General features: G+C 45.6%; 1 protein-coding gene across 4 annotated transcripts; it reads left to right on the top strand.

Annotated features, from left to right (window-relative positions):
• The first annotated feature begins 2,265 nt into the window (after window positions 1–2,265).
• pask (PAS domain containing serine/threonine kinase) lies at window positions 2,266–22,774 on the top strand. Of its 4 annotated transcripts, none has more exons than XM_046322248.1 (21): window positions 2,266–2,551; window positions 3,459–3,676; window positions 4,163–4,389; window positions 4,887–5,057; window positions 5,214–5,351; window positions 5,566–5,700; window positions 5,787–6,009; window positions 6,188–6,369; window positions 6,726–6,852; window positions 12,927–13,025; window positions 13,322–13,493; window positions 13,804–14,000; window positions 14,134–14,820; window positions 14,991–15,151; window positions 16,101–16,277; window positions 16,545–16,670; window positions 16,831–16,965; window positions 17,106–17,305; window positions 17,969–18,102; window positions 21,567–21,716; window positions 21,862–22,774. In XM_046322248.1, exons 2-21 carry the CDS (start codon window positions 3,472–3,474, stop codon window positions 22,017–22,019), a joined length of 3,804 nt encoding a protein of 1,267 aa, XP_046178204.1. In that variant the 5' UTR covers window positions 2,266–2,551; window positions 3,459–3,471; the 3' UTR covers window positions 22,020–22,774. The 4 variants fall into 4 exon arrangements, with proteins under 4 accessions (XP_046178204.1, XP_046178203.1, XP_046178201.1 ...); XM_046322247.1 differs by having other exon boundaries at window positions 5,787–6,027; window positions 12,927–13,019; XM_046322245.1 differs by having other exon boundaries at window positions 5,787–6,027.
• Window positions 22,775–23,061: the final 287 nt, after the last annotated feature.

Here is a 23,061-nt window from a genome sequence, read left to right as displayed (position 1 = left end):
CAAAGCGGCATGGTGCATCATCTAGAAACATACAACATCTCTTTTCTGTCAAATGTTTGAATTTTCTAACTAGTTTTCATTGGGAAGTCAGATAAAGCATTTTCTAAAAAGCAATCACTTTTGCACGTGAAAACACAGAATCCTATTTGTTACTCCACGTGCTTATTTATGTCACTTTTGTTTTGAGCCGACTTCACCATGGGCTTTGAACGGGGCACCTGGCTCACGACCCGGAGGCAGCCCGGTTCCAAAACAAATGCAACCTTCTTCTCCTGAGTACATACCTTCGTCTCCTAAGTACATACCTTCGTCTCCTGAGTACATACCTTCGTCTCCTGAGTACATACCTTCGTCTCCTGAGTACATACCTTCGTCTCCTGAGTACATACCTTCGTCTCCTGAGTTCATACTTTCTTCTCCTGGGTACATACCTTCTTCTCCTGAGTACATACCTTCTTCTCCTGAGTACATACCTTCGTCTCCTGAGTACATACCTTCGTCTCCTGAGTACAAACCTTCTCCTAATAATACTGAGTATAAACCATTTGACCTCACTCATCCAACCACTCGAGTCATGTGACAGTGTTGATGCCCATTCTGTGTTCTTTTTTATATTTTCTTCACTGCCTCAGCATTGGAGTGGGGCGGCAGGGTAGCCTAGTGGTTAGAGCGTTTGACTAGTAACCGCAAGGTTGCAACTTCAAACCCCCGAGCTGACAAGGTACAAAAAAATCTGTCGTTCTGCCCCTGAACAGGCAGTTAACCCACTGTTCCTAGGCCGTCATTGAAAATAAGAATTTGTTCTTAACTGACTTGCCTAGTAAAATAAAGGTAAAATAAAAATAGGACACTTTTTGCCCCACTCCAACTCTGGCAATCTCAACATGTCTCTCTCTCTCACAGGGCACTTCGGATCCCCAGCTGCATGGGCGCCCCCACAGTTGACATATTCCCTCCTGCACAATTCTCACACTGTGGGATCTCCCTTCTACACACTGCTGCAACATGTCTGAATCCTTGGCACCTAAAGCACTGTAACGGGTTTGGATCATAGGCCCTCGCAGAATAGCAAATATAACCTAAACTGGCCATATCAGGTAGAAACTCTGTGTAAAGGCTAAACAAGACAGACAGGGTATTCTCAGTCTCGGCATTGGCACAGGGGGTACATCTCACCAAATGGCGGGCATCACAAACACTAGGAATATTATTTTTCATTTGATCCACCTCTACATTCAACACTACCCCACTGATCACCCCTTTGAGCAGTGCCCTGCTCCGGAAAGCAAAGCACAGTACAGGTTGAGGCCCGAGATGCATGACGCAACGCGCTCGCTTCCTCTGGGTGGAGGATGTACAAAAATCAAAATAATTCCACTTCTCAAAACTTTCATAGATTTAACCATTCCAAGTGTGTCCTTTACCCAGCTTGACACAACGTATGGGTCGGCCAAAAAGCAGGAATCTACTCTTTCCAAACATGTCACTCCTACCGTCCAAATTAATCTCCGTAGGATTCTCAGGGAAAAAGTTGGAAGTCTCCACTACACCTCTCGCCACAAGTAGACCCACTTCATCCTTGTCTGGCTCAACTTCAGAGAGCTCACCACTGCAGACGACTCCATTTCGAGATCCTCAAGGTTCTCAAGAGAGCAAGTAGACCTATAGGTAAGTTTACTTGACCTGACCTTGACCCAAGGGTGAGTGATTCACTGGGAGCCCCACAGTGAGAAGGCCTGAAGAGAGAGGTGCAAAGCAGATGAGTTTTAGTAAGGTTTGATTTATTGCGTTTATAGCGATGGTGATCAATTGCACTGCACTGATGGAGTGGAAATCACAGAAGATAGATGTGATAGCAGATAAATATTTAGGTGTGAGAGATTTTTAGTGCAGAATGGCTACAGGAAGTTTTGAAAATAGGGGTTCCATCCTCCCAGGCCGATGGTTTGGTGTAGGATCGTTTAGGGCCAAAGTAGTAATATGGAGGGGTGGGTTTTTGAGGATAGTGTATAAGTGCAGGCTTAGATGATGGTGCAATTTAGGATTTTCCCATTCCCCTTTTCCATTTTTGTTGACCAAAATGTGCAATTCGCACTCCGACCTGAGAAAGGCAGCAATATGCAACATAGCGTCTCGTCTGCCGGAAATTCACACGGAGAATAAGAAAAAAATAGCCTTCCCATCGACTCCTCCCATAAGCATCACTTATTGGATAATTGCCCTGAACGACTTTGAATAATAGTTCTCTGATTGGCTGTTCATACCTCGAGTGATTGTAAACCCGCGCTTTACAAACTTTTCTAGACTATCTAAAAAAAAATAACAACACAAAATTGTGTATCTTTCCAAGATAATATTTAGCATTCAACTACTCACGAAGTCGTCACTAAACTCGATACAGTGGCGAGTGCATTGCGTGTAACTTTAGGAGTCGGCAGGTTTTGTTTCAACTCTTCCTTAGCAACCAACTTCAATACAGCAAGGAAAAGTCAACACAGCTGTTAGCAAGCTAGTTTGCTCATAAGCCCATTTCAGGTTTACAGATAAAAAGGTGAGTTTTGGCCAGGTAAAAGTGAATTGTCTAATTTGGTGTGAAGGTAATTCATACGCTTGCAACACATCTATCATTAATTTCTAAATTGTAATTATTTCGCCTCTATGGCCTATATTGCCTTGCCTCCCTTTTATATTACCTAATTTGCACACGCTGTATATAGACTTTCCTATTGTGTTATTGACTGTACGTTTGTTTACTCCATGTGTAACTCTGTTTCTGTCGCACTGCTTTGCTTTATCTTGTCCAGGTCGCAGTTGTAAATGAGCACTTGTTTTCAACTGGCCTACCTGGTTAAATAAAGGTGAAGGGGGGAATAACCCGCTAGCTACCCTAACTAGGTGGTAGTAGTTAACGTTAGCCATCGGTTAGCTTGCTAGCTACCTGTGTAGAATGGGAATAGCGACTTCCGGTCCAGGGCGTGACTGCTGTCACTATACTTTGGTTACTTACCAGAATAAAGCTGTTGCTCGAGTGCTGACAGACATTTCTCAGAATGCGCCGGGTGTCATCCGACGTTCCTCCAAAATACGAAATCGAGTAATACGAAATGTTCACTACGCGATGCATGTTAAGGTAGCCTGGTGGTTAGTGTTTGGTCAGTAACCGAAAGGTTGCGAGATTGAATCCCCGAGCTGACAAGGTACAAATCTGTATTTCTGCTCCTGAACAAGGCAGTTAAAACCCTGTTCCCCGGTAGGTCGTCATTGTAAATAAGAATGTGTTCTTAAATGACTTGCCTGGTTAAAAATGAATAAATCAGAGCTAGTGAAGCCAGTCACTAGAACAGCGGAGTAGTGAGCGGGTATGACGCCCTGGACCAGAGCTAGGGTGGGGACAACAAAGGTTTACTGTACCAGAAACCCCATCTGTTATAGCTGAATAACGTACATCCTTTCCATAGACCAAAGCCCACAATGTCGCTGTGGACTGAGTCCCGTTGGACAGAGAATCAAGGCAACCCTCGTGCTAAAGGGGACACCGTTTCTGTTGTCAAGGATGACTCCTCGGACCTCCTGGAGGATGACTCATTTGTCCTAAACAAGTCCTATCCATGTGTCGGGAGGCAACTGTACAAGGGCCAGGCTCTAGAACGCTGGCGGTTTCCTGGATCCATAGCAGGTGTGTGTCTGGATGCTTCCTGCAACTGCCTCTACATGGGTGTATTCATTAGTCAGATTCCGTTGGTCTGTTGAAAAACGTTTTGCAACAGAAACCGTTTACTCTGGGAACTAAACTGGGAAGGACCTACCTGAATTTGCCAAATAAGCTTGATTTCATTGCTAAACGTTTTCTGTTTGTAGAACTTTTTGCAACGGAATCTGTCTAATGAATACACCCTCAGGTGTTTCCCTCTAGCTCGTACTTGTGGAATAGGAGTTAACATGGGACTGTCAAACACAATGGCCGTGATGTGTCTGGCAGTGCTTAGGTTTAACTACAGCTGAGGTGGTAGTCTCTAGCCAGAACACAATTGAGAGGCTGTGGCATCACAACGCAGTGGGAACAGGCTTATACACTATCATTACTAGCTCATGTCAACCCGTTTGTTTTAGCTTGTCATCACTAGACCCTATACTGTACATCGTAACCCTTTCATTTCTCTAGGTGATTGTCAGAACCCCTGTAGCTCTGTGGCTATGAGAGACATTCAGATCCCCAGCCGGCATGGCTCAGGATCACACAGCCAGTCAGACTCACTGTCCACTGTGTCTGAGTCAGACAGAACCCTGCTCAGCCTGCTGACCTGTGCAGGAGGCTTTGCTCTCTCAGGACCTCCAGCGGTCCACAACCCCAACAAGGCAGTCCTCACTGTAGACTGCAAGAGCACAAAGGTAGGGTCATGATATGACTGTAATTGGGCTATATATCAAATGCTCTCTCACAAGGCAAATGACTTTGAAATCAGTTTAAAGGTATATGAACTTGAAACTTAAAGGTTTAGGGCATTTAAATGTGTTCCTGTATTGTATATTTTCATACTGTGAAAATGATAATGCCATTGTAGTGTAAGAACTGTTTGAATAGACTGCCTGACATTTCAGCTGGTTTTGGTGGGAAGGTATTTTGGCCTTCCTGGTGACATCACCAGGTGGTTAACTTTAGTTCAAACAAGAGCTCTAAACCCCTCTGCCAAGCACAGCCAGTCTTCAGTTTTCCCCTCCCCACTCAGATCACTCTGACTGTCCTAACCTTGCTTGAGAAATTTCTCTTTGCTAAGAAGCTTTTTAAAAATATATATCTTTAGCCGTAAAACAAAGACTACTACTTAATTTGTAAAAAATATATCATTTGCACACGAGACAATTATTTTTTTGATGTTTTTTTATAGATATTAGCTGCAAATGTGAAGGCATGCGCACTGTTTGAGTGCACCAGCAATGATCTGATTGGACAAAAGCTGTCCTGCTTCCTGAAGAAGACCAATCAGGTCCTGGAAGAAGCTTTAAGTGAGGGGTGTCTTCAGACAGATGGAAATGTTGCAGTGGTGTCTGGGAAAGTGGTAAGAATGATTTTGCAAATAAAGGCTCAATTGTTTTCCTTCTGCATAGCCCTCTGTTGCTTGTCAACTTATTATTCTGTCTTGCTTAAGAGTACAGACAATCTCACATCCTTAGATCACGGCATTGAGATGATTCCTGTTTTCTTCTCTGTAAAGTTGGATGCAGTGAGCCAGTGTGGTACTGAGGTCCCAGTGTCTGTATGGACCCAGAGACAGTCACAGGAAGGACAGCATTGCCTGGTCATGATGGAGCGTGTGGAGAGAATCTCAGCCCACGTCTCCTTCTCACAAGACGTAAGTTACACAGATTCCAAGATATGTTTCAGAGTGGCAGCTGACATCCTGCGAAACTCAAGTCATTTCTAGGTCATATTCTTTAAGGGCACACAGCACATGTTCTGCAACATAAAAGTCCTGGTAGTCCCTGTCTGGTTCAGTATGGTGCCTATAAATACAACCACAAGGCCTCTGTAGCCTAACTCGATGACCGATTTGCATTTACTTCCAGGGGATCATCCTGAGCTGTGACCTGGTCTTTGCCCATCTGCATGGTTACAGGCAGACTGAGGAGCTGACCGGGATGCCTATCAGAGAGATGATCCCCTCTCTACAGATCCCTCTCCACAACTGCGCTCTGCCCAAGGTCAGTCCCCACACACACACATACACACACACCTGCCCCATAGAGAGCACTGGTTTAACCCTGAGGTAACATCTCCCTTCCCTCAGATGCTGAGGGTCCAGAGGGTGTCCAGTCGATGCAGGGGGGGCACCTCCCTCCTCCTCTGTATTAAACTCCAGGGGGCAGTGCTGTGTAGTAAACCCCAGCAGCTGAAGGATGGGGTGGGCTGTCCAGAACTCCAAAACACCCCTGGTGGACCTGAGGACCAGCAGGGTTCCCCCGTCTCCTCCCCAGTCTGCAGAGCACCACAGCCAGAACATTGTGAAAATGGAAAGGAACTGTCCTCTGGTAGAGAGGAGTGCTCTTCTCATTCTCTATTCTCTGAGAAATGTTATTATAGAATTGTTTGTATATAATTTAGGTAGTTTGTGCGCACAAGATTTCTCGCACACAAAAAATCAGTATTTGATATCTAAAGATCTTGTCTGTATGCCTTGCCATCTGTCAGGGGTTAAAGAGAACAGCAGCCTCCTCTCCCCTGGTTCGGGGCTGGTCTATTCTGGGACGGTGTGGGTGTTCGCCCCTCTCAGCGGTCTCCTCACCCTCCACCCTGATGGCTCTATCAACAGCATCCACAACCACCTGTCCCTCAGTCTCCTGGGCTTTGGGAACGCGGAGCTACAGGGGAAGGTATTAAACTAACTCTTCTCATACACTGGTTTAAAGCAATGTCTTTAGAAAGCCTTATTTTACATCTGCAAATGTCAGTGCTATTCAGAAACCCCTCCTACCCCCCCCCCCCTCAAGAAGTAAGGCCTGAGGGGCTGTGAATATACCATGGCTAAGGGCTGTTCTTATGCATAATGCAACCTCAGAGGTGACTTATTGCTATTATAAATTGGTTACAAATGTAATTGAAACAGTAAAAATACTTTGCCAGTTTCTACTCCAGGGTTGGTGGTCAATTCAGAAAGTAAACCACGTTCCAATTCCAGGTTTTCCTCATGGATTGTGAGTTGTAACTGTCTTTGTCATGTGTCCTCCAGGATGTCACGTTCCTGATTCCTGCTTTCTATGATTGGTTCTGTGGCTTGGAGAACGGTGCCATTACCCCACCCCAACAACCAGAGTGTGGGCTTCTACACACTGACTCATCACACCCTTTCAACACAGGTGACTCATCTATAGTTCAGTTTCTCTCCATCGTAGGGCAGTGTTCTCCACCAGTTCTTGATGGCTGTTGTAGTGTATGCAGGCTTTTGTTCATCCTAGCACTAACTGATTTAGCAAGTAAACTATTAATCAAAGACTTTGATTATCCAAATTTTGTACAGATGTGCTATCTTAACTTGACCAGTTTCTCACAGGAAAATGATCCTGCAGCAACAGGAAATGTGAATTATATCCACTTATAATGAATGTACACTTTTACATTTACATTTAAGTCATTTAGCAGACGCTCTTATCCAGAGCGACTTACAAATTGGTGCATTCACCTTATGACATCCAGTGGGACAGTCACTTAACAATAGTGCATCTAAAACTTAGGGGGGTGAGAGGGATTACTTATCCTATCCTAGGTATTCCTTAAAGAGGTGGGGTTTCAGGTGTCTCCGGAAGGTGGTGATTGACTCCGCTGTCCTGGCGTCGTGAGGGAGTTTGTTCCACCATTGGGGGGCCAGGGCAGCGAACAGTTTTGACTGGGCTGAGCGGGAGCTGTACTTCCTCAGTGGTAGGGAGGCGAGCAGGCCAGAGGTGGATGAACGCAGTGCCCTTGTTTGGGTGTAGGGCCTGATCAGAGCCTGGAGGTACTGAGGTGCCGTTCCCCTCACAGCTCCGTAGGCAAGCACCATGGTCTTGTAGCGGATGCGAGCTTCAACTGGAAGCCAGTGGAGAGAACGGAGGAGCGGGGTGACGTGAGAGAACTTGGGAAGGTTGAACACCAGACGGGCTGCGGCGTTCTGGATGAGTTGAAGGGGTTTAATGGCACAGGCAGGGAGCCCAGCCAACAGCGAGTTGCAGTAATCCAGACGGGAGATGACAAGTGCCTGGATTAGGACCTGCGCCGCTTCCTGTGTGAGGCAGGGTCGTACTCTGCGGATGTTGTAGAGCATGAACCTACAGGAACGGGCCACCGCCTTGATGTTGGTTGAGAACGACAGGGTGTTGTCCAGGATCACGCCAAGGTTCTTGGCGCTCTGGGAGGAGGACACAATGGAGTTGTCAACCGTGATGGCGAGATCATGGAACGGGCAGTCCTTCCCGGGAGGAAGAGCAGCTCCGTCTTGCCGAGGTTCAGCTTGAGGTGGTGATCCGTCATCCACACTGATATGTCTGCCAGACATGCAGAGATGCGATTCGCCACCTGGTCATCAGAAGGGGGAAAGGAGAAGATTAATTGTGTGTCGTCTGCATAGCAATGATAAGAGAGACCATGTGAGGTTATGACAGAGCCAAGTGACTTGGTGTATAGAGAGAATAGGAGAGGGCCAAGAACAGAGCCCTGGGGGACACCAGTGGTGAGAGCGCGTGGTGAGGAGACAGATTCTCGCCACGCCACCTGGTAGGAGCGACCTGTCAGGTAGGACGCAATCAAAGCGTGGGCCGCGCCGGAGATGCCCAACTCGGAGAGGGTGGAGAGGAGGATCTGATGGTTCACAGTATCGAAGGCAGCCGATAGATCTAGAAGGATGAGAGCAGAGGAGAGAGAGTTAGCTTTAGCAGTGCGGAGCGCCTCCGTGATACAGAGGAGAGCAGTCTCAGTTGAATGACTAGTCTTGAAACCTGACTGATTTGGATCAAGAAGGTCATTCAGAGAGAGATAGCGGGAGAGCTGGCCAAGGACGGCACGTTCAAGAGTTTTGGAGAGAAAAGAAAGAAGGGATACTGGTCTGTAATTGTTGACATCGGAGGGATCGAGTGTAGGTTTTTTCAGAAGGGGTGCAACTCTCGCTCTCTTGAAGACGGAAGGGACGTAGCCAGCGGTCAGGGATGAGTTGATGAGCGAGGTGAGGTAAGGGAGAAGGTCTCCGGAAATGGTCTGGAGAAGAGAGGAGGGGATAGGGTCAAGCGGGCAGGTTGTTGGGCGGCTGGCCGTCACAAGACGCGAGATTTCATCTGGAGAGAGAGGGGAGAAAGAGGTCAGAGCACAGGGTAGGGCAGTGTGAGCAGAACCAGCGGTGTCGTTTGACTTAGCAAACGAGGATCGGATGTCGTCGACCTTCTTTTCAAAATGGTTGACGAAGTCATCTGCAGAGAGGGGGGAGGGGGGGGGCGGAGGATTCAGGAGGGAGGAGAAGGTGGCAAAGAGCTTCCTAGGGTTAGAGGCAGATGCTTGGAATTTAGCGTGGTAGAAAGTGGCTTTAGCAGCAGAGACAGAGGAGGAAAATGTAGAGAGGAGGGAGTGAAAGGATGCCAGGTCCGCAGGGAGGCGAGTTTTCCTCCATTTCCGCTCGGCTGCCCGGAGCCCTGTTCTGTGAGCTCGCAATGAGTCCTCGAGCCACGGAGCGGGAGGGGAGGACCGAGCCGGCCTGGAGGATAGGGGACATAGAGAGTCAAGGGATGCAGAGAGGGAGGAGAGGAGGGTTGAGGCAGAATCAGGAGATAGGTGGGAGAAGGTTTGAGCGGAGGGAAGAGATGATAGGATGGAAGAGGAGAGAGTAGTGGGGGAGAGAGAGCGAAGGTTGGGACTGCGCGATACCATCCGAGTAGGGGCAGTGTGGGAGGTGTTGGATGAGAGCGAGAGGGAAAAGGATACAAGGCAGTGGTCGGAGACTTGGAGGGGAGTTGCAATGAGGTTAGTGGAAGAACAGCATCTAGTAAAGATGAGGTCGAGCGTATTGCCTGCCTTGTGAGTAGGGGGGGAAGGTGAGAGGGTGAGGTCAAAAGAGGAGAGGAGTGGAAAGAAGGAGGCAGAGAGGAATGAGTCAAAGGTAGACGTGGGGAGGTTAAAGTCGCCCAGAACTGTGAGAGGTGAGCCGTCCTCAGGAAAGGAGCTTATCAAGGCATCAAGCTCATTGATGAACTCTCCGAGGGAACCTGGAGGGCGATAAATGATAAGGATGTTAAGCTTGAAAGGGCTAGTAACTGTGACAGCATGGAATTCAAAGGAGGCGATAGACAGATGGGTAAGGGGAGAAAGAGAGAATGACCACTTGGGAGAGATGAGGATCCCGGTGCCACCACCCCGCTGACCAGACGCTCTAGGGGTTGATATATTTGTAGTTGATACATTAAGTCTGACAATTAAGTGGATATATATATATTTTTTTACTTTAGAAGTTTTTTAAACATTCAAACTACTTGCATTTCCTGCTGTGCAGTTATACTGCTAAAATTAGGACAGTATGTCTAAGTGCTGGTCTAGCACAAATGTCCCCAGAACCAGGTGTGAGGAACAGAAAGCCAGCAGGCTCTGGTCCTTGTAGACCAGGTATTCCCAAACTGGGGTACGCCAAATAAATGTGATTCGCATTTAAAAATGATATCACATTTTGAAAGTCCATTTCGTAGTTTCCAACGGGGCAATATATTTGGGTGAGGTTCTCACCTGAGTAGCCTCACTTCACTGCCAAAAATAAAATTCAACCATCTATTCAGCAAAATAATAACAATTTCAAATACAAGTAGCCTAGCCAAGTAATTGACATCCAATCACATTAACCGTTACCCTCTCGTGAGAATTCTACTTATGGCGGTGACGGTTGCTGCTCTTTCTGTTTGCTCAAATAGATAAATGGTTAAAGTAAGGACAGGTCTATAGACACCTACCAGCTCTACTGGTAGTACCGCACCTACCAGCTCTACTGGTAGTACTGCACCTGTCGACGACAAGTTGCTCTGCTTCCACGAGCACATCCGATGGTTAGCATCAGTAATTCTACATTTTTTTTAATAGCCCAGCTAGCATGGACGCTGACAGTTGTGAATCTGATGCAGCTGAAGAGCTACTGGCCCCTTACACGGCAAAGCACCGAACAACAAAGGGACGTTGGACCATCGACGAGGAGCAAATATAATGATAACTGCTTGGCATTCACTTGTATTAGGAGTAGTGCCTTTCCTCAGCCACGGAGTACTCTTGTACTTCTGCACATAAACACAATCTCACAACTCGCTGAAACCATCGCTCTTGCGCATAGATTTAGTAACAAAATATGTCAATTTGAAAAATAAGCCAGTTTTTTTTTTGGGGGGGGGGTTGTGATAATTAAGACAACTTGACTAAGACATGTATAAAAGCCACAGATACCATTTAAGAAAGGGAAAGGCTGAAAACTATTCTGACAACGCCTTCATCAAACTGGTTCACGACGCATCCGTGACATGGCAGATGTTTTGAAATAATTACTGCTTTGCATACAAGCCAGTGAATTATGTGTTACAGCTGGATGAGTCAACAGACGTGGCGGGCCTGGCACAGCTCCTGGTATGTCTGTTAGGTTTATGGGGGATCAGTTCAGGAAGACACCCTCTTCTGGAAACCAGGACAACAGGAGAGGGTATTTAAGTACTGGACAGCTTTATGACATCAAATGGATGTTGGTGGTCGAGATGTGTTTGTATCTGTACTGATGACGCAGAAGTTGTGACCGGGAGACATAGTGGAGTGGTAACGTGCGTGCAAGCAGTTGCTCCCGACCCCACTTGGGTACATTTAAGGCATTTACATTTAAGTCATTTAGCAGACGCTCTTATCCAGAGCGACTTACAAATTGGTGCATTCACCTTATGACATCCAGTAGAACAGTCACTTAACAATAGTGCATCTAAATCTTAAGGGGGGGGGGGTGAGAAGGATTACTTATCCTATCCTAGGTACACTGCAGCATCCACTGAGAGGCTCTTGGGTACACTGCAGCATCCACTGAGAGGCTCTTGGGTACACTGCAGCATCCACTGAGAGGCTCTTGCTGCCAAGGGAATGCCTAACGGCTTGAAAGACATTTTGGACACTACAGTGAAATGGTTAACTTTGTTAAAGCAAGGCCCCTGAACTCGTGTATTTTCTGCACTATGCAATGATATGGGCAGCGACCATGTTACGCTTTTACAACATACAGGTGCGCTGGTTATCAAGTGGCAAAGTAGACTTTTTTTTTTTTAAATTGAGAGACTAGCTTAGTTTTCTTTACTGACCATAATTTTCACTTGTCTGACTGCTTGCATGATGAGTTTCTGTCACGACTGCCCTATCTGGGTGATGTTTTTTCTCGCCTGAATTATCTGGATCTAGGATTACAGGGACTCTCTGCAACTATATTCAATGTGTGTGATTAAATTGAGGCTATGATTAAGAAGTTAACAAGGACAACACACAGGTCTTTCCATTTATGATATATATTTTTTGGTGTGCAAATGAACGCAACCTTACGGATAATGTGATATAGCAAAGCACTTGCGTGAGTAGGGTGTGCAATTACGCAGGTACTTTCCCAAAATGGATGACACAAACAACTGGATTCCTTATCTGTTTCACGCCCTCTCAGTCCACTTACCGATATCTGAACAAGAGCCTCAAATTGCAACAAGCAGTTCTGTGAAAATGTAATCAGCAGCCACTACCAGATTTCTGGATTGGATTGCGCTCAGTTTCCTGCCTTGGCAAATCACACGGTTAAGACACTGATGCCCTTTGTAACCACATGTGAGAGTGGACTCTCAGCCCTCACTAGCATGAACTAAATACAGGCACAGACTGTGTCAAATGATTTTAAGATGAGACTCTCTCCAAAACAACCCAACATTGCAGAGTTGTGTGCATCATTTCAAGCACACGGCTCTAATTAACCTGTGAGTTATTCACAAATTTCAACAATTTAAAGTGTTATTTAAGATGGCAAAATGATTTATTAGTGCCCTAGTCCTTTAAGAGATCTGCCATTTCCCACGAGCTGGGTTGTGACAGTCTCACTCATTCTTAGGTTTAATAAATATATCATATACTGTGGCAGGCTTACAATGATGGCAAAAACAACATTTGAGAGCACTGGTGCTGGAGGGAGTATGCAGCTGGAGGTTGAAGGGGTATGGGACTAACGTTTGGGAACCACTGTTGCTGGGGAAGAGTTGAAAAGCGCTGCTCTATTGGTTTAGCACCAGAGCAGGAACAATTCTCTAATCCAACTGGTGCTTTCCACTCCGTGAAACGACTCTATTGGATGACCGCCTGCTATGGGTGTTTGTCAGATTCCTTGTTTTTCCTTCATCTCCAGTAAACGAAGCATTTAACTCTGTTCCCCTTCCAGACCCCTGTGTATACTCTGGTCATCCTGTCCCTGCTGCTAGCACAGTCACCCATCCCATTCCCACATTCCCAATGGGAGGCCAACTTCAACAGGGTAAAGGTTGGCTCTCACTCATCACTAACGTGCACTTCTGGAGTGTTACTAGTGCTCGTGTTACTCATGAAATCCATTTCCTTTGTACATTGTCAGTGTGTTCTGCCTCCATGCATCATTTAAATGTGATCTTCCTGGTTTTCATTGCTTTGTTGATTCTTCATGTTCACTGGGTTTGTCATCTCAAATCATGTAGTTTTTTTTTCCAGAATCCAAGTAATGCAGTCAAAAGGGAATAACAATCCTGAGTAATTAGATTTGGGGGAGGAAAAAAATAACATAAATGTTTCTGGTCTGTCTAGACCCCAGCTCTCTGGCTGGTGACATGGCTGTGGTGCAAAAGGCAGAACAGGGGAGAAACCTCTCCACTGGGAAGGGCAGGATCTTCACTGGCTCCAGTATCAGACTGGAGCAGCAGTGCTGCACTCCCTCCACCCTGGACCCCCTGGAGGTTACCTCCACACCCATGATCAGGTAAGTCACCTATGGACAAGTTCAGTCCTGAAATAAACATGTTGTGTGGGGGTGTCCTATCCCCTTTGGTGTTCATTGGTTTTAATTTCCACCTTCTGACACCTGACTTCCCACTTGAATGAATCGGACACAAACTTAAAGGCAATGATCAAAGTCAGCAGATGAGGCCCTGAGGTAGGCCAAGTTGCTAACCTAATAAAAATGTTGTGGATGTATATGAAGTGTTTAATGATAGTTCGGCCCCGTCCCATATCAACCACTGTCAGTGATTCTGTAGGCTCTAGGTGCCTAACTAGGTTTCTCTCCACAGGGTTGATGACACTGCAGAACTGATGAAAGAAGCTGCACAGGTAGCCCTGTGTCCTAGCCAGTGTGACAGTGGCGACGACACCCACGACCTGCTACAGTCCTTTGCCCTGGTGGAGAGAGGCGAGGTACTCTGCTTGTCACTCACTCACCCTCCAACCTGTAGCCCAGGAGGGCAGCCCCTCAGTGGAGTGGGACCAGGTGTGAATTAGCTAACAAATTGTGATTTAAAAAAAATGTAAAAATAAATAAATAAACAGTTTGATGTCCAAATTCACTTCTAATTTTCCTCTGCGAATGGACTTTAATGTAGAAATGTGTTATTTGTATTAAGGCACTCCAACCATGGATGAGTGCAGCCGAGCACGGCCCTGCCGCCCTACCCCATACCATGCCAAAGGCCCCCAGCAGCTGTGTGACCTGTCAGCCATGCAGGACTCCAGCTTCGAGGTGATCTCCCTGGGCAGCCGCTCCTCCTCAGGGTTCTGTGAGAAGTGGGCTGGCTGTCATGGAGGGTCCGGCCCGACGGCGGCCACCTCCCGGACAGCCCAGGTTGTGGACTCGGCCAGCTGCTACCTGGACCTGGACACCAATGGGGAGCTGGTGACCCGGGCCATGGCCGACCTGAACCTGAGTGGAGTTCTAGAGTTGCTTAGTGTTGGAGGTGATGACTTCTCCCATACCTCGGTTGATACCGCCGAGCTCCTGCGTACCCCTTCGCCCTACGTGGTCGAGTCCGACCAGGAAGAGGGACCTGGCTGTGTGGAGGTCCAGAACAGTCAATTAAAAGGACTGGCGGGGGAGGACGAACGTGACCAGTGGGCTGTGTTCTCTGTTCTCCACAACGTCCAAAGTCAGGACTCTAGACGGATGAATGGAGAGATGCAGTTGATCTCGGATGCCCCTCCCAACACCTCCACCCCTAAGAAGCAGCAGGAGAATGAGTTCTCCATGACCCCACAGCACATCACAGAGGGGAGCTATGATGGAAGTGTTTACCACAGGGATGGAACGAGAATCGGTTGGTACCTCTTCACAAGCTCTCACTTAGCTTTTATCTTTGAGAAGAGCTGAGCTTCCAGGTATAGAGCATCTCTTAAAGATGGTGTGTTATCAGCTCTGTGGTACTTGATTACAAAGTTGGTTTTAGAACTACGAGGATGAATTATAGCATCTCTCTCTTTCCTCCAGAGGTGCAGTGTGAGATCCGTAGGGCTGAGCTTCATGGGGCTACGTGTGTGTTCTGTGTGTGGCTGAGCAGGCCTGGACAGCAGGAGTCAATGTTGCATCATAGTGGCGTCTACAGCAACAGAGCTTCACTACAAAACTCATCCTCACTCAGTCTGGGAGAGGTCAGTATTCAGTCTAAACTCATGCTTAATCTGGAAAAATCACTTAATTTAATTATTTGGTTGATTTTGACAGGTTGACAGATTTGTGCTTTTACCCGGTCTGGTAAAGAGGAATATTCTGCTGCCAACATTGTTTTCACACTGCTTTGCTTCCACATTTTGTAACAGTCAGCTTAAAGTGGATTAGAATTTTCTATTTTATCTACACAATACTCTCATCAAACTGGATGAGAAATCATGTTTGTGAAATAAAACGCCATCTTGATTAGATAGTTTTGACTCGGGGCATTGAATTCCAAGTTAGACTCTCCTTTGACAGTGATTACACTCTGTCTGGGTCAGTCCCACACCTGGATTGTACAATATTTGCACGGTCTTTTAAATTCTTCAACCTCTGTCAAGTTGTTGATCATTGCTAGACGGCCATTTTCAACTCTTGCCATAGATTTTGAATCTGATTTTTTTAAAGTCAACTTTTAACTAGGCCACTCAGGAACATGTAATGCCGTCTTGTAAACTCCCAATTTAACTTTAGTTAAGTGCAAACAAGATGCATGTTTTTGCATGTTTTTGAATATTTTGTTATCTTCCTGTCCAGCCTTCCTCTTCACTCGGTCAATTAGGTTAGCATTGTGGAGTAACTACCATGTTGTTCCACTGCCATTAAACTGTTTTAGTCCATGCGACTTGTGATTTGTCCAGGAAATGTTTACTCCTGAACTTATTTAGGCTTGCCATAACAAAGGGGTTGAATACTTATTGACATTACGGCTCCATTTTTCTTTGGGGGGGGGGGGGTAAAAATGTAGACTTTTCCACTTTGGCATTGTGTATGTAGGACAGTGACACAATGTCATGTTTTATATTTGGGCTGTAACATGACAAAATAATGAAAGTCAAGGGTTATGTTTACTTTCTGAAGGCACTTCATTTGTATATTTTGACTCAGGCGATCTTGGAGGCCAGCCGTGGCGGTGCCGGTGAGGCGCTGCTCTCCACGTTGGACCTGGACCATTCCCGTGCATGCGATGGGCAGTTCTCAGAGCTGTACCAGCCGCTCCACGCCGTGGGGAAAGGGGCCTTCGGCTTCGTGTGGCAGGCTTGCAGGCGCTCTGACGGAGAGAAGGTGAGACTGACTGGGGACTCCACTCTCACACCTTATGAGTACCATAACGTGTCTTTATGGAGGGGAGTGTATTTAAAAAAATATATAGATTTATATATAAAATTATACAATGTGACTCAAAATAGCTTTGAATTCCAGGTAATTGTATGACCTCAATGTGGTATCTTCATGCTCACAAGGTTTCACTGCATCCAAATTCAGTTTTTGGAAAGATAACTTATGGATTTCTGTATTCAAATGGTGTGATTGTCCCTCCTATGTTTGTAGGTGGTGGTGAAGTTTATCAGGAAAGGAAGGATAGTCAGTGAATGCTGGGTGGATGACCCCGTGCTGGGCCGCGTCAGCCAGGAGGTCGCCATACTCACCCGCCTGACACACCACAACATCGTCAAGGCAACAACTTTTTTTGTTTGTTTGTTTGTGCCATGTTTTTAATGTGGATCTCAGTGGTAACCCAAATCTCCACCATACAGAATAACAAACCTTCCCCACTAAACAGTTTAGGGGCTCTTTTCCTAACATTTATCTGTTTATTCTCTCATCTGTGTCGCAGGTCCTGGAGGTATTTGAGAACGAGGGTTACTTCCAGATGGTGATGGAAAAGCATGGGGATGGTCTGGACCTGTTTGAGTTCATAGACAAACAGCCCCAGCTGGATGAGCCTCTGGCCAGCTACATCTTTAGACAGGTACGGGACAGGAAGACAGAGGAAAAATGGGCTCTTTGCACCTATGTGTAGAAAGGAAACTGGGCAGAAAAAATGTGATGGGTATTGTGTGAAATGTCACCATTTTCTGTGTCACCATCTCCTTTCCAAACCCTCTTCAGTTGGTGGCAGCAGTGGCGTATCTGAGGAACAAAGACATCCTCCACCGGGACATCAAGGATGAGAACATCATCATTAACACAGAGTTCCACATCAGACTCATAGACTTTGGCTCTGCTGTCCCGCTGGCTCCAGGGAAGCTGTTCTACACCTTCTGTGGCACGCTGGAGTACTGCTCCCCAGAGGTGCTGAAGGGCAACCCGTAAGTACACAGGGTTTGTTTCTGGATCAAGAAGGGACCTAGGTGATGGCGTCGCAGGGGTGTGACGGGAGTCGTGGCAATGGGGCGCGGCTGAATTTAAATAAGCTTTTTAGGGGCCCCCCATCCTGGCGGTGTAGAAATGTCTGAATTTAAGCCAATTTCCTGCAATTATACACTATTTTGGGATTTTATTAGGATTGCTGTTGCAAAAGCAGCATTATACCATGGTGCTGACATTTTGATGTGTTAAAGCTAATTTTCTATTCATTTTTCCATGGCTAATGCTGTTTTGCTTAAATGTAACAATCAATATGGCTAAATTCATTGTTTTGGGAATTTTCTATTCTTGGCTGATAAGCATTTCTTTTGCTGACTAATTTTTCCAAGATTTATATTTTTCCTACATGTGTTATCTTGTTTTAATTTTATACAAAGTGTTTTTCCATTCCCCCCCCCCCAAAAAAAATGCAGAAAAATCTCAACACACACTGCCACTTCTCATAAGTCCAACACGGGCTGAGGGGTTAGCATTTATAACTGTTAGGACAAAACACTTTTTGCAACATGATTTTATAGAACTATAAACTAGGAAACTCCGAATGAGAGCAAACCTGTACATGGTGGTCCTTTGTTTACTGTGGGTTCCTCCCCTGTGTTGCGTAGCTACGGCGGTCCAGAGCTGGAGCTGTGGTCTCTGGGGGTGCTGCTCTACACATTGCTGTTCGGTGAGAACCCTTTCTGTGACATGGAGGAGACCCTGCAGTCCAAACTCAAGCCCCCCTTCCCTGTCTCTCCAGGTAGGACATCCAGTCAGAAACTGGTGTAATAGTGGCTACCGGGTTACCAAGATTTAGATTTCCCACCAACTCCTGTTTCCTGGGATAAATAACTGCTAGAAACCTAACTTGTTTCTATGAACAGCATGACATGTAATGGAACTGTTAAATTATACTCAACGACTATATAAATGGAACATGTAAAAGTGTTTGTTTCTTGAGTTGAAATATCCCAGAAACGGTCCATATTCACAAAAAATTGTCAGGCATAGGTTACTAACAACGAACACAATTTTATCGATTGCAATTTTAGTGACGAGATCCTGAGGCCCATTCTTGTGCAATTTAATCGCTACCATCACCTTGTGTTTTATCATGCTATGTCGCAAGGATCTGCACAATTCCTGGAAGCTGAAAATGTCTCGGTTCTTCCATGGCCTGCATACTCACCAGACATGTCACCCATTGAGCATGTTTAGGATGCTTTGGTTTGCCTGTACGACAGCATGTTCCAGCGATTTTGTGACAGCCATTGAGGAGTGGGAAAACATTCCACGGGCCCCAACATGTACAAGACAAAGGAGCTAGTCGTGGACTAGAGATGAAGGAAGGCCGAACACGCCCCCATTCACATCGACAGGGCTGTAGTGGAGCGTGTCCACGTCACCAACAAACTATCATGGTCCAAAGACAGTCGTGAAGAGGGCACAACCCATTTTCCTTCTCTGGAGACTGAAGATTTGGCATGGGTCCTCAGATCGTCAGTTTGCTGCACCGTCAAGAGCATCCTGACTGGTTGCATCACCGCCTGGTATGTCAAATGCTCAGCATCTGACCGTAAGGCACCACAGAGGGTAGTGCGTACGGCCCAGTACATCACTGGGGCCAAACTTCCTGCCATCCAGGACCTCTACACTTCAGAAGAAGGCCCCCCAAAAAATCAGAATCCAGTCACCTCAGTCATACACTGTTCTCTCCGCTAAACGCATGACAAGCGGTACTGGAACGCCAAGTCTAAAACAAAGGCTCCTTAACAGCTTCTACCCCCAAGCCATAAGACTGCTGAAAAATGTATCAAATAGCCACCTGGACTATTTACGTTGAGTCGCTGGTTATCTATGCGTAGTCACTTTACCCCTACCCACGTGAACAAATTACCTCAACTAACCTGTACCCCCTCACATTGACTTGATACACCTGTATATAGCGTTGTTACTTTTTATTAATTTATATATTTAACTCTTTCTTAAACTGCATTAAGGGATTGTAAGCATTTCACAGGAAGGGCTACACCGGTTGTATTCGGTGCATGTGACAAATTATATTTGATCAACTCTGTAGGAGATTGTTGCGCTGCATGACAAATGGTCACCCCACATACTGACTGGTTTTCTGATCCACGCATCTACTTTTTCTTAAAGTTCTCTTTGACCAACAGATTCAGATCTGTATTCCCAGTCATGTGAATTCCATAGATTAGGGCCTAATGAATGTATTTAATGAATGTATTTAATGAATGTATTTATTTGTCAGGATGAGCCTGCAGGAAGGGTACAACATGAGGGAGGAGGATGTCTTCCCTGTAACGCAGTGTTGAGATTGCTTGCAATGATGACAAGCACAGTAAGATGATGCTGTGACACAACCCCCCCCCCCCCCCCCAGACCATGACGGACCCTCCACCTTCAAATCGATCCTGCTCCAGAATACAGGCCTCTGTGTAATGCTCATTCTTTTGACTATAAATGTGAATCCGACCGCCATCCCTAGTGAGACAAAACCGCGACTCGTCAGTGAAGAGCACACTTTGCCAGTCCTGTCTGGTCCAGTGACTGTGGGTTTATGCCCATAGGCGACGCTGTTGCCGGTGATGTCTGAGGACATGATAACAGGCCCTCAGTCCAGCCTCTGTCTATTGCGGACAGTCTGAGCACTGATGGAGGGTTTGTGCGTTCCTGGTGTTACTCGGGCAGTTGCCATCCTGTACCTGTCCATTTGGTGTGATGTACCGAACCTGTGCAGGTGTTACACGTGGTCTGGACAATCAGCTGTTCGTCCTGTCTCCCTATAGCGCTGTCTTAGGTGTACGGACATTGCAATTTATTGCCCTGGCCACATCTGCAGTCCTCATTCCTCCTTGCAGCGTGCCTATGGCACGTTCGCACAGATGAGCAGGGACCCTGGGCATCTTTCTTTTGGTGTTTTTTCAGTCCGTAGAAAGGCCTCTTTAGTGTCCTAAGTTTTCGTAACAGTGACCTTAATTGCCTACTGTCTGTAAGCTGTTAGTGTCTTAACAACCGCTCCACAGGTGCATGTTCATTAATTGTTTATGGTTCATTGAACAAGCATGGGAAATGGTGTTTAAACCCTTTACAATGAAAATTTGAAGTTATTTGGCTTTTTACAAATTATTTTGAAAGATTTTTTTTGAGTTTACACAGCGCATATAAATCGTTATTGTCAGCATGCGCAATCATCCAATTTGTTTCTTATTTACGCCACTATCTGGCTTTTTTCACCTGCGGTTGGTTGCTTTTAAATCAGTGTACTCGCTCTCTGCCATCCTCTAGCATCAATTCCATTTACGTTGCCTCAAATGGCTTCCCTGATCAAGATGGATATACAGCATGTACAAAACAGTAACATCTTCCTAATATTGCGTTGCACGCCCCTTTTTTTCCCCTCAGAACAGCCATGTATATTAAACGGTCATTCATTAGTTAAATATGTTTCTAACGGTCTTACACTCTGCTCTGGCCTCTTTGTATAGCTCTCGTGGTGTCCCAGGTAAAGCTACTACAATGGCTTAATTGGGAGGTTTTTATTTGTTTTTAGCGTTTCTTGAGCTGAGTGATTCTGAATGTTAAATGCAGCAACAAAACTCTGCCTTTTTTTGAAGCATGACCTTTCAATGGTAAGGAAATTATTCAAGTATGTCATTAGAATGAGGACAACTAAACTTACATTTAACTGGGGAAGGAATTAAGTAATATGCAAATTGCGCAAAAGTTAAAGATGAGTTGTCAATCTAGAATTTATAGCCTAGCAAAATGTATTAACTTTGTAGGCCACATGTCCTTCACCAGCATTGTTTGTTTTCAACTTCATGGGTTGAACCGAGATGTGTAATTCCAGTCAAATAATACAGTCCACACAAGATTACTGGAGCTTGTTTCATTTATTTACCCAAGAGCATACATCTCTCGACTTATACATTTTTCTGTGTTGGATAACAGCACAAACTTGGTCTCATACGTTTTAATGTAGGGCTCATCTTCCTCAGGTGGCATCCAGCTTGTTTTCATGCCACTCATCCAGACATGTTTATGCTGTAATGGTTTTGGTGGGAAATACCAGGTTACCCAGGAGTTTAATTTTTATTAGTAAAATTGACTAACAGCCTATTTCTCCCATTTTTCTTCTCCACAACCGTGCTACTAAACAATGCTGTGAATGGTGTCTGACCTCTTCCTGTGCTCCCCCAGACCTGCATGCTATGCTGTCAGGAATGCTACAGCCTGACCCCCAACAGAGAATGACCCTGGAGCAGCTCCTGCTGCAGCCCTGGATTTGCCAGCCCATCTGCCTGGCTGACTACAGCTGGGAGGAAGTGTTCCCTTACGGCAAGAGCCACGGTCAGTGGAGGCGACGAGTCCCTCTTCTCCCAATTCTTATCACCCAATAGCTAAGCAAACGACAGCCACTTTAGTCTGTAGGGTACAGTGTCCATATTAGGACATCTGATTTTCACCCATAGTCACTTTCCTCTTGTCTTCACAGCTCCCCCACAGTACCATGAGTCTGTTCCTGGAGACTTTCTAGGCCAGGGCTTGTACCCGGACACTAGAGATGATTCTTCACTTCCTTCTGATGATGACGATGAGAGGTCCATGGCCGCCATGACAACTGAGCTCATGAAGTACCTCTCTGATGAATGAGTTAACTTCAGTGGTGCATTTTAATCTTCTGACTTCCTCTCTCCTGGAGCTCCTTCCCTTCATATACACTGCACTGATCTGTAAACCTGTCCATATTCTCTATCCTATGGGAAGGAGACATGGGGTGGGAGAACCATTTTAGACTCGAGATGCACCCCAGGTCCCGTCATCATATATCAGGACCTGGACTGACTGAAGAGACACTAAATAGCAAGTGTGCTTTTACTACCAGAATGAATGAATAAATAAATACAGTTTTTAGAATGTGGATTGGGGGAGATGGATCCTTAAAGTTATGTATAGGAATACAACCAACGAGGTACAGCGAAATAATGAGCTGAACATACAACACCTACGGGTGCCTTTATTTGCTGTGATGTATTTATTAGAGGGACTGTGGTATATTGGGTAATGAATGTAGCGTAGCTGCCGAAGCCTTATAATGGGTCATAAACTGAAGACCAGTTTCACTTCAAAATATAAAATGCACTGATGCCTCGAGCAGAGGGTTGACTGATTCAGGTGCCACTACTCGCCAACGAGCCAGATGATTCACTGCTTTTATCTGTTGTCTGATTTACATTAAACAATTATGTTAAAGAAGTAGTGGTGTTAACTGCTTATTTATGCTTGTCGTTAGTGCAAAATTGTAAGTCTTTCACAGTATTTCAATATTTAATTCTCATGCTTTTATCAGTTTGACTGTTTCCCGTTTTCAACATTGCAAATAAAATATACAAATATTTAAGCTATAATCCTCGTTTGAAATTTTATTTTTTTGTTGTTGGGGCTGGGGTCGTCATCGCCCCTATTTTTATTTGGACCGTGAAGCTAAAACTAATTTGTCTTTATTGCAGCATTTTTGATATGTGAATGTTTTGAGGTAACTGTAAAGAATGCCTTTTTGGGGGAGGGTGAACATGAATGAATTGTGATGATCGATGCCTGAAGAGCACGCCCCCAAAACATGCTAACTTCTCACCATTTACAGGGGAGGTTATCCTTTTTTGGGGTACAATATTTGTCTAACTTTTCACTCATG

This window comes from Oncorhynchus gorbuscha, linkage group LG22 (genome assembly GCF_021184085.1).
Source record: "Oncorhynchus gorbuscha isolate QuinsamMale2020 ecotype Even-year linkage group LG22, OgorEven_v1.0, whole genome shotgun sequence".
NCBI classification, from domain to species: domain Eukaryota; kingdom Metazoa; phylum Chordata; class Actinopteri; order Salmoniformes; family Salmonidae; genus Oncorhynchus; species Oncorhynchus gorbuscha.
Note: the sequence above shows the minus strand (reverse complement) of the source record. Positions and strands in the feature narration are given on the sequence as shown.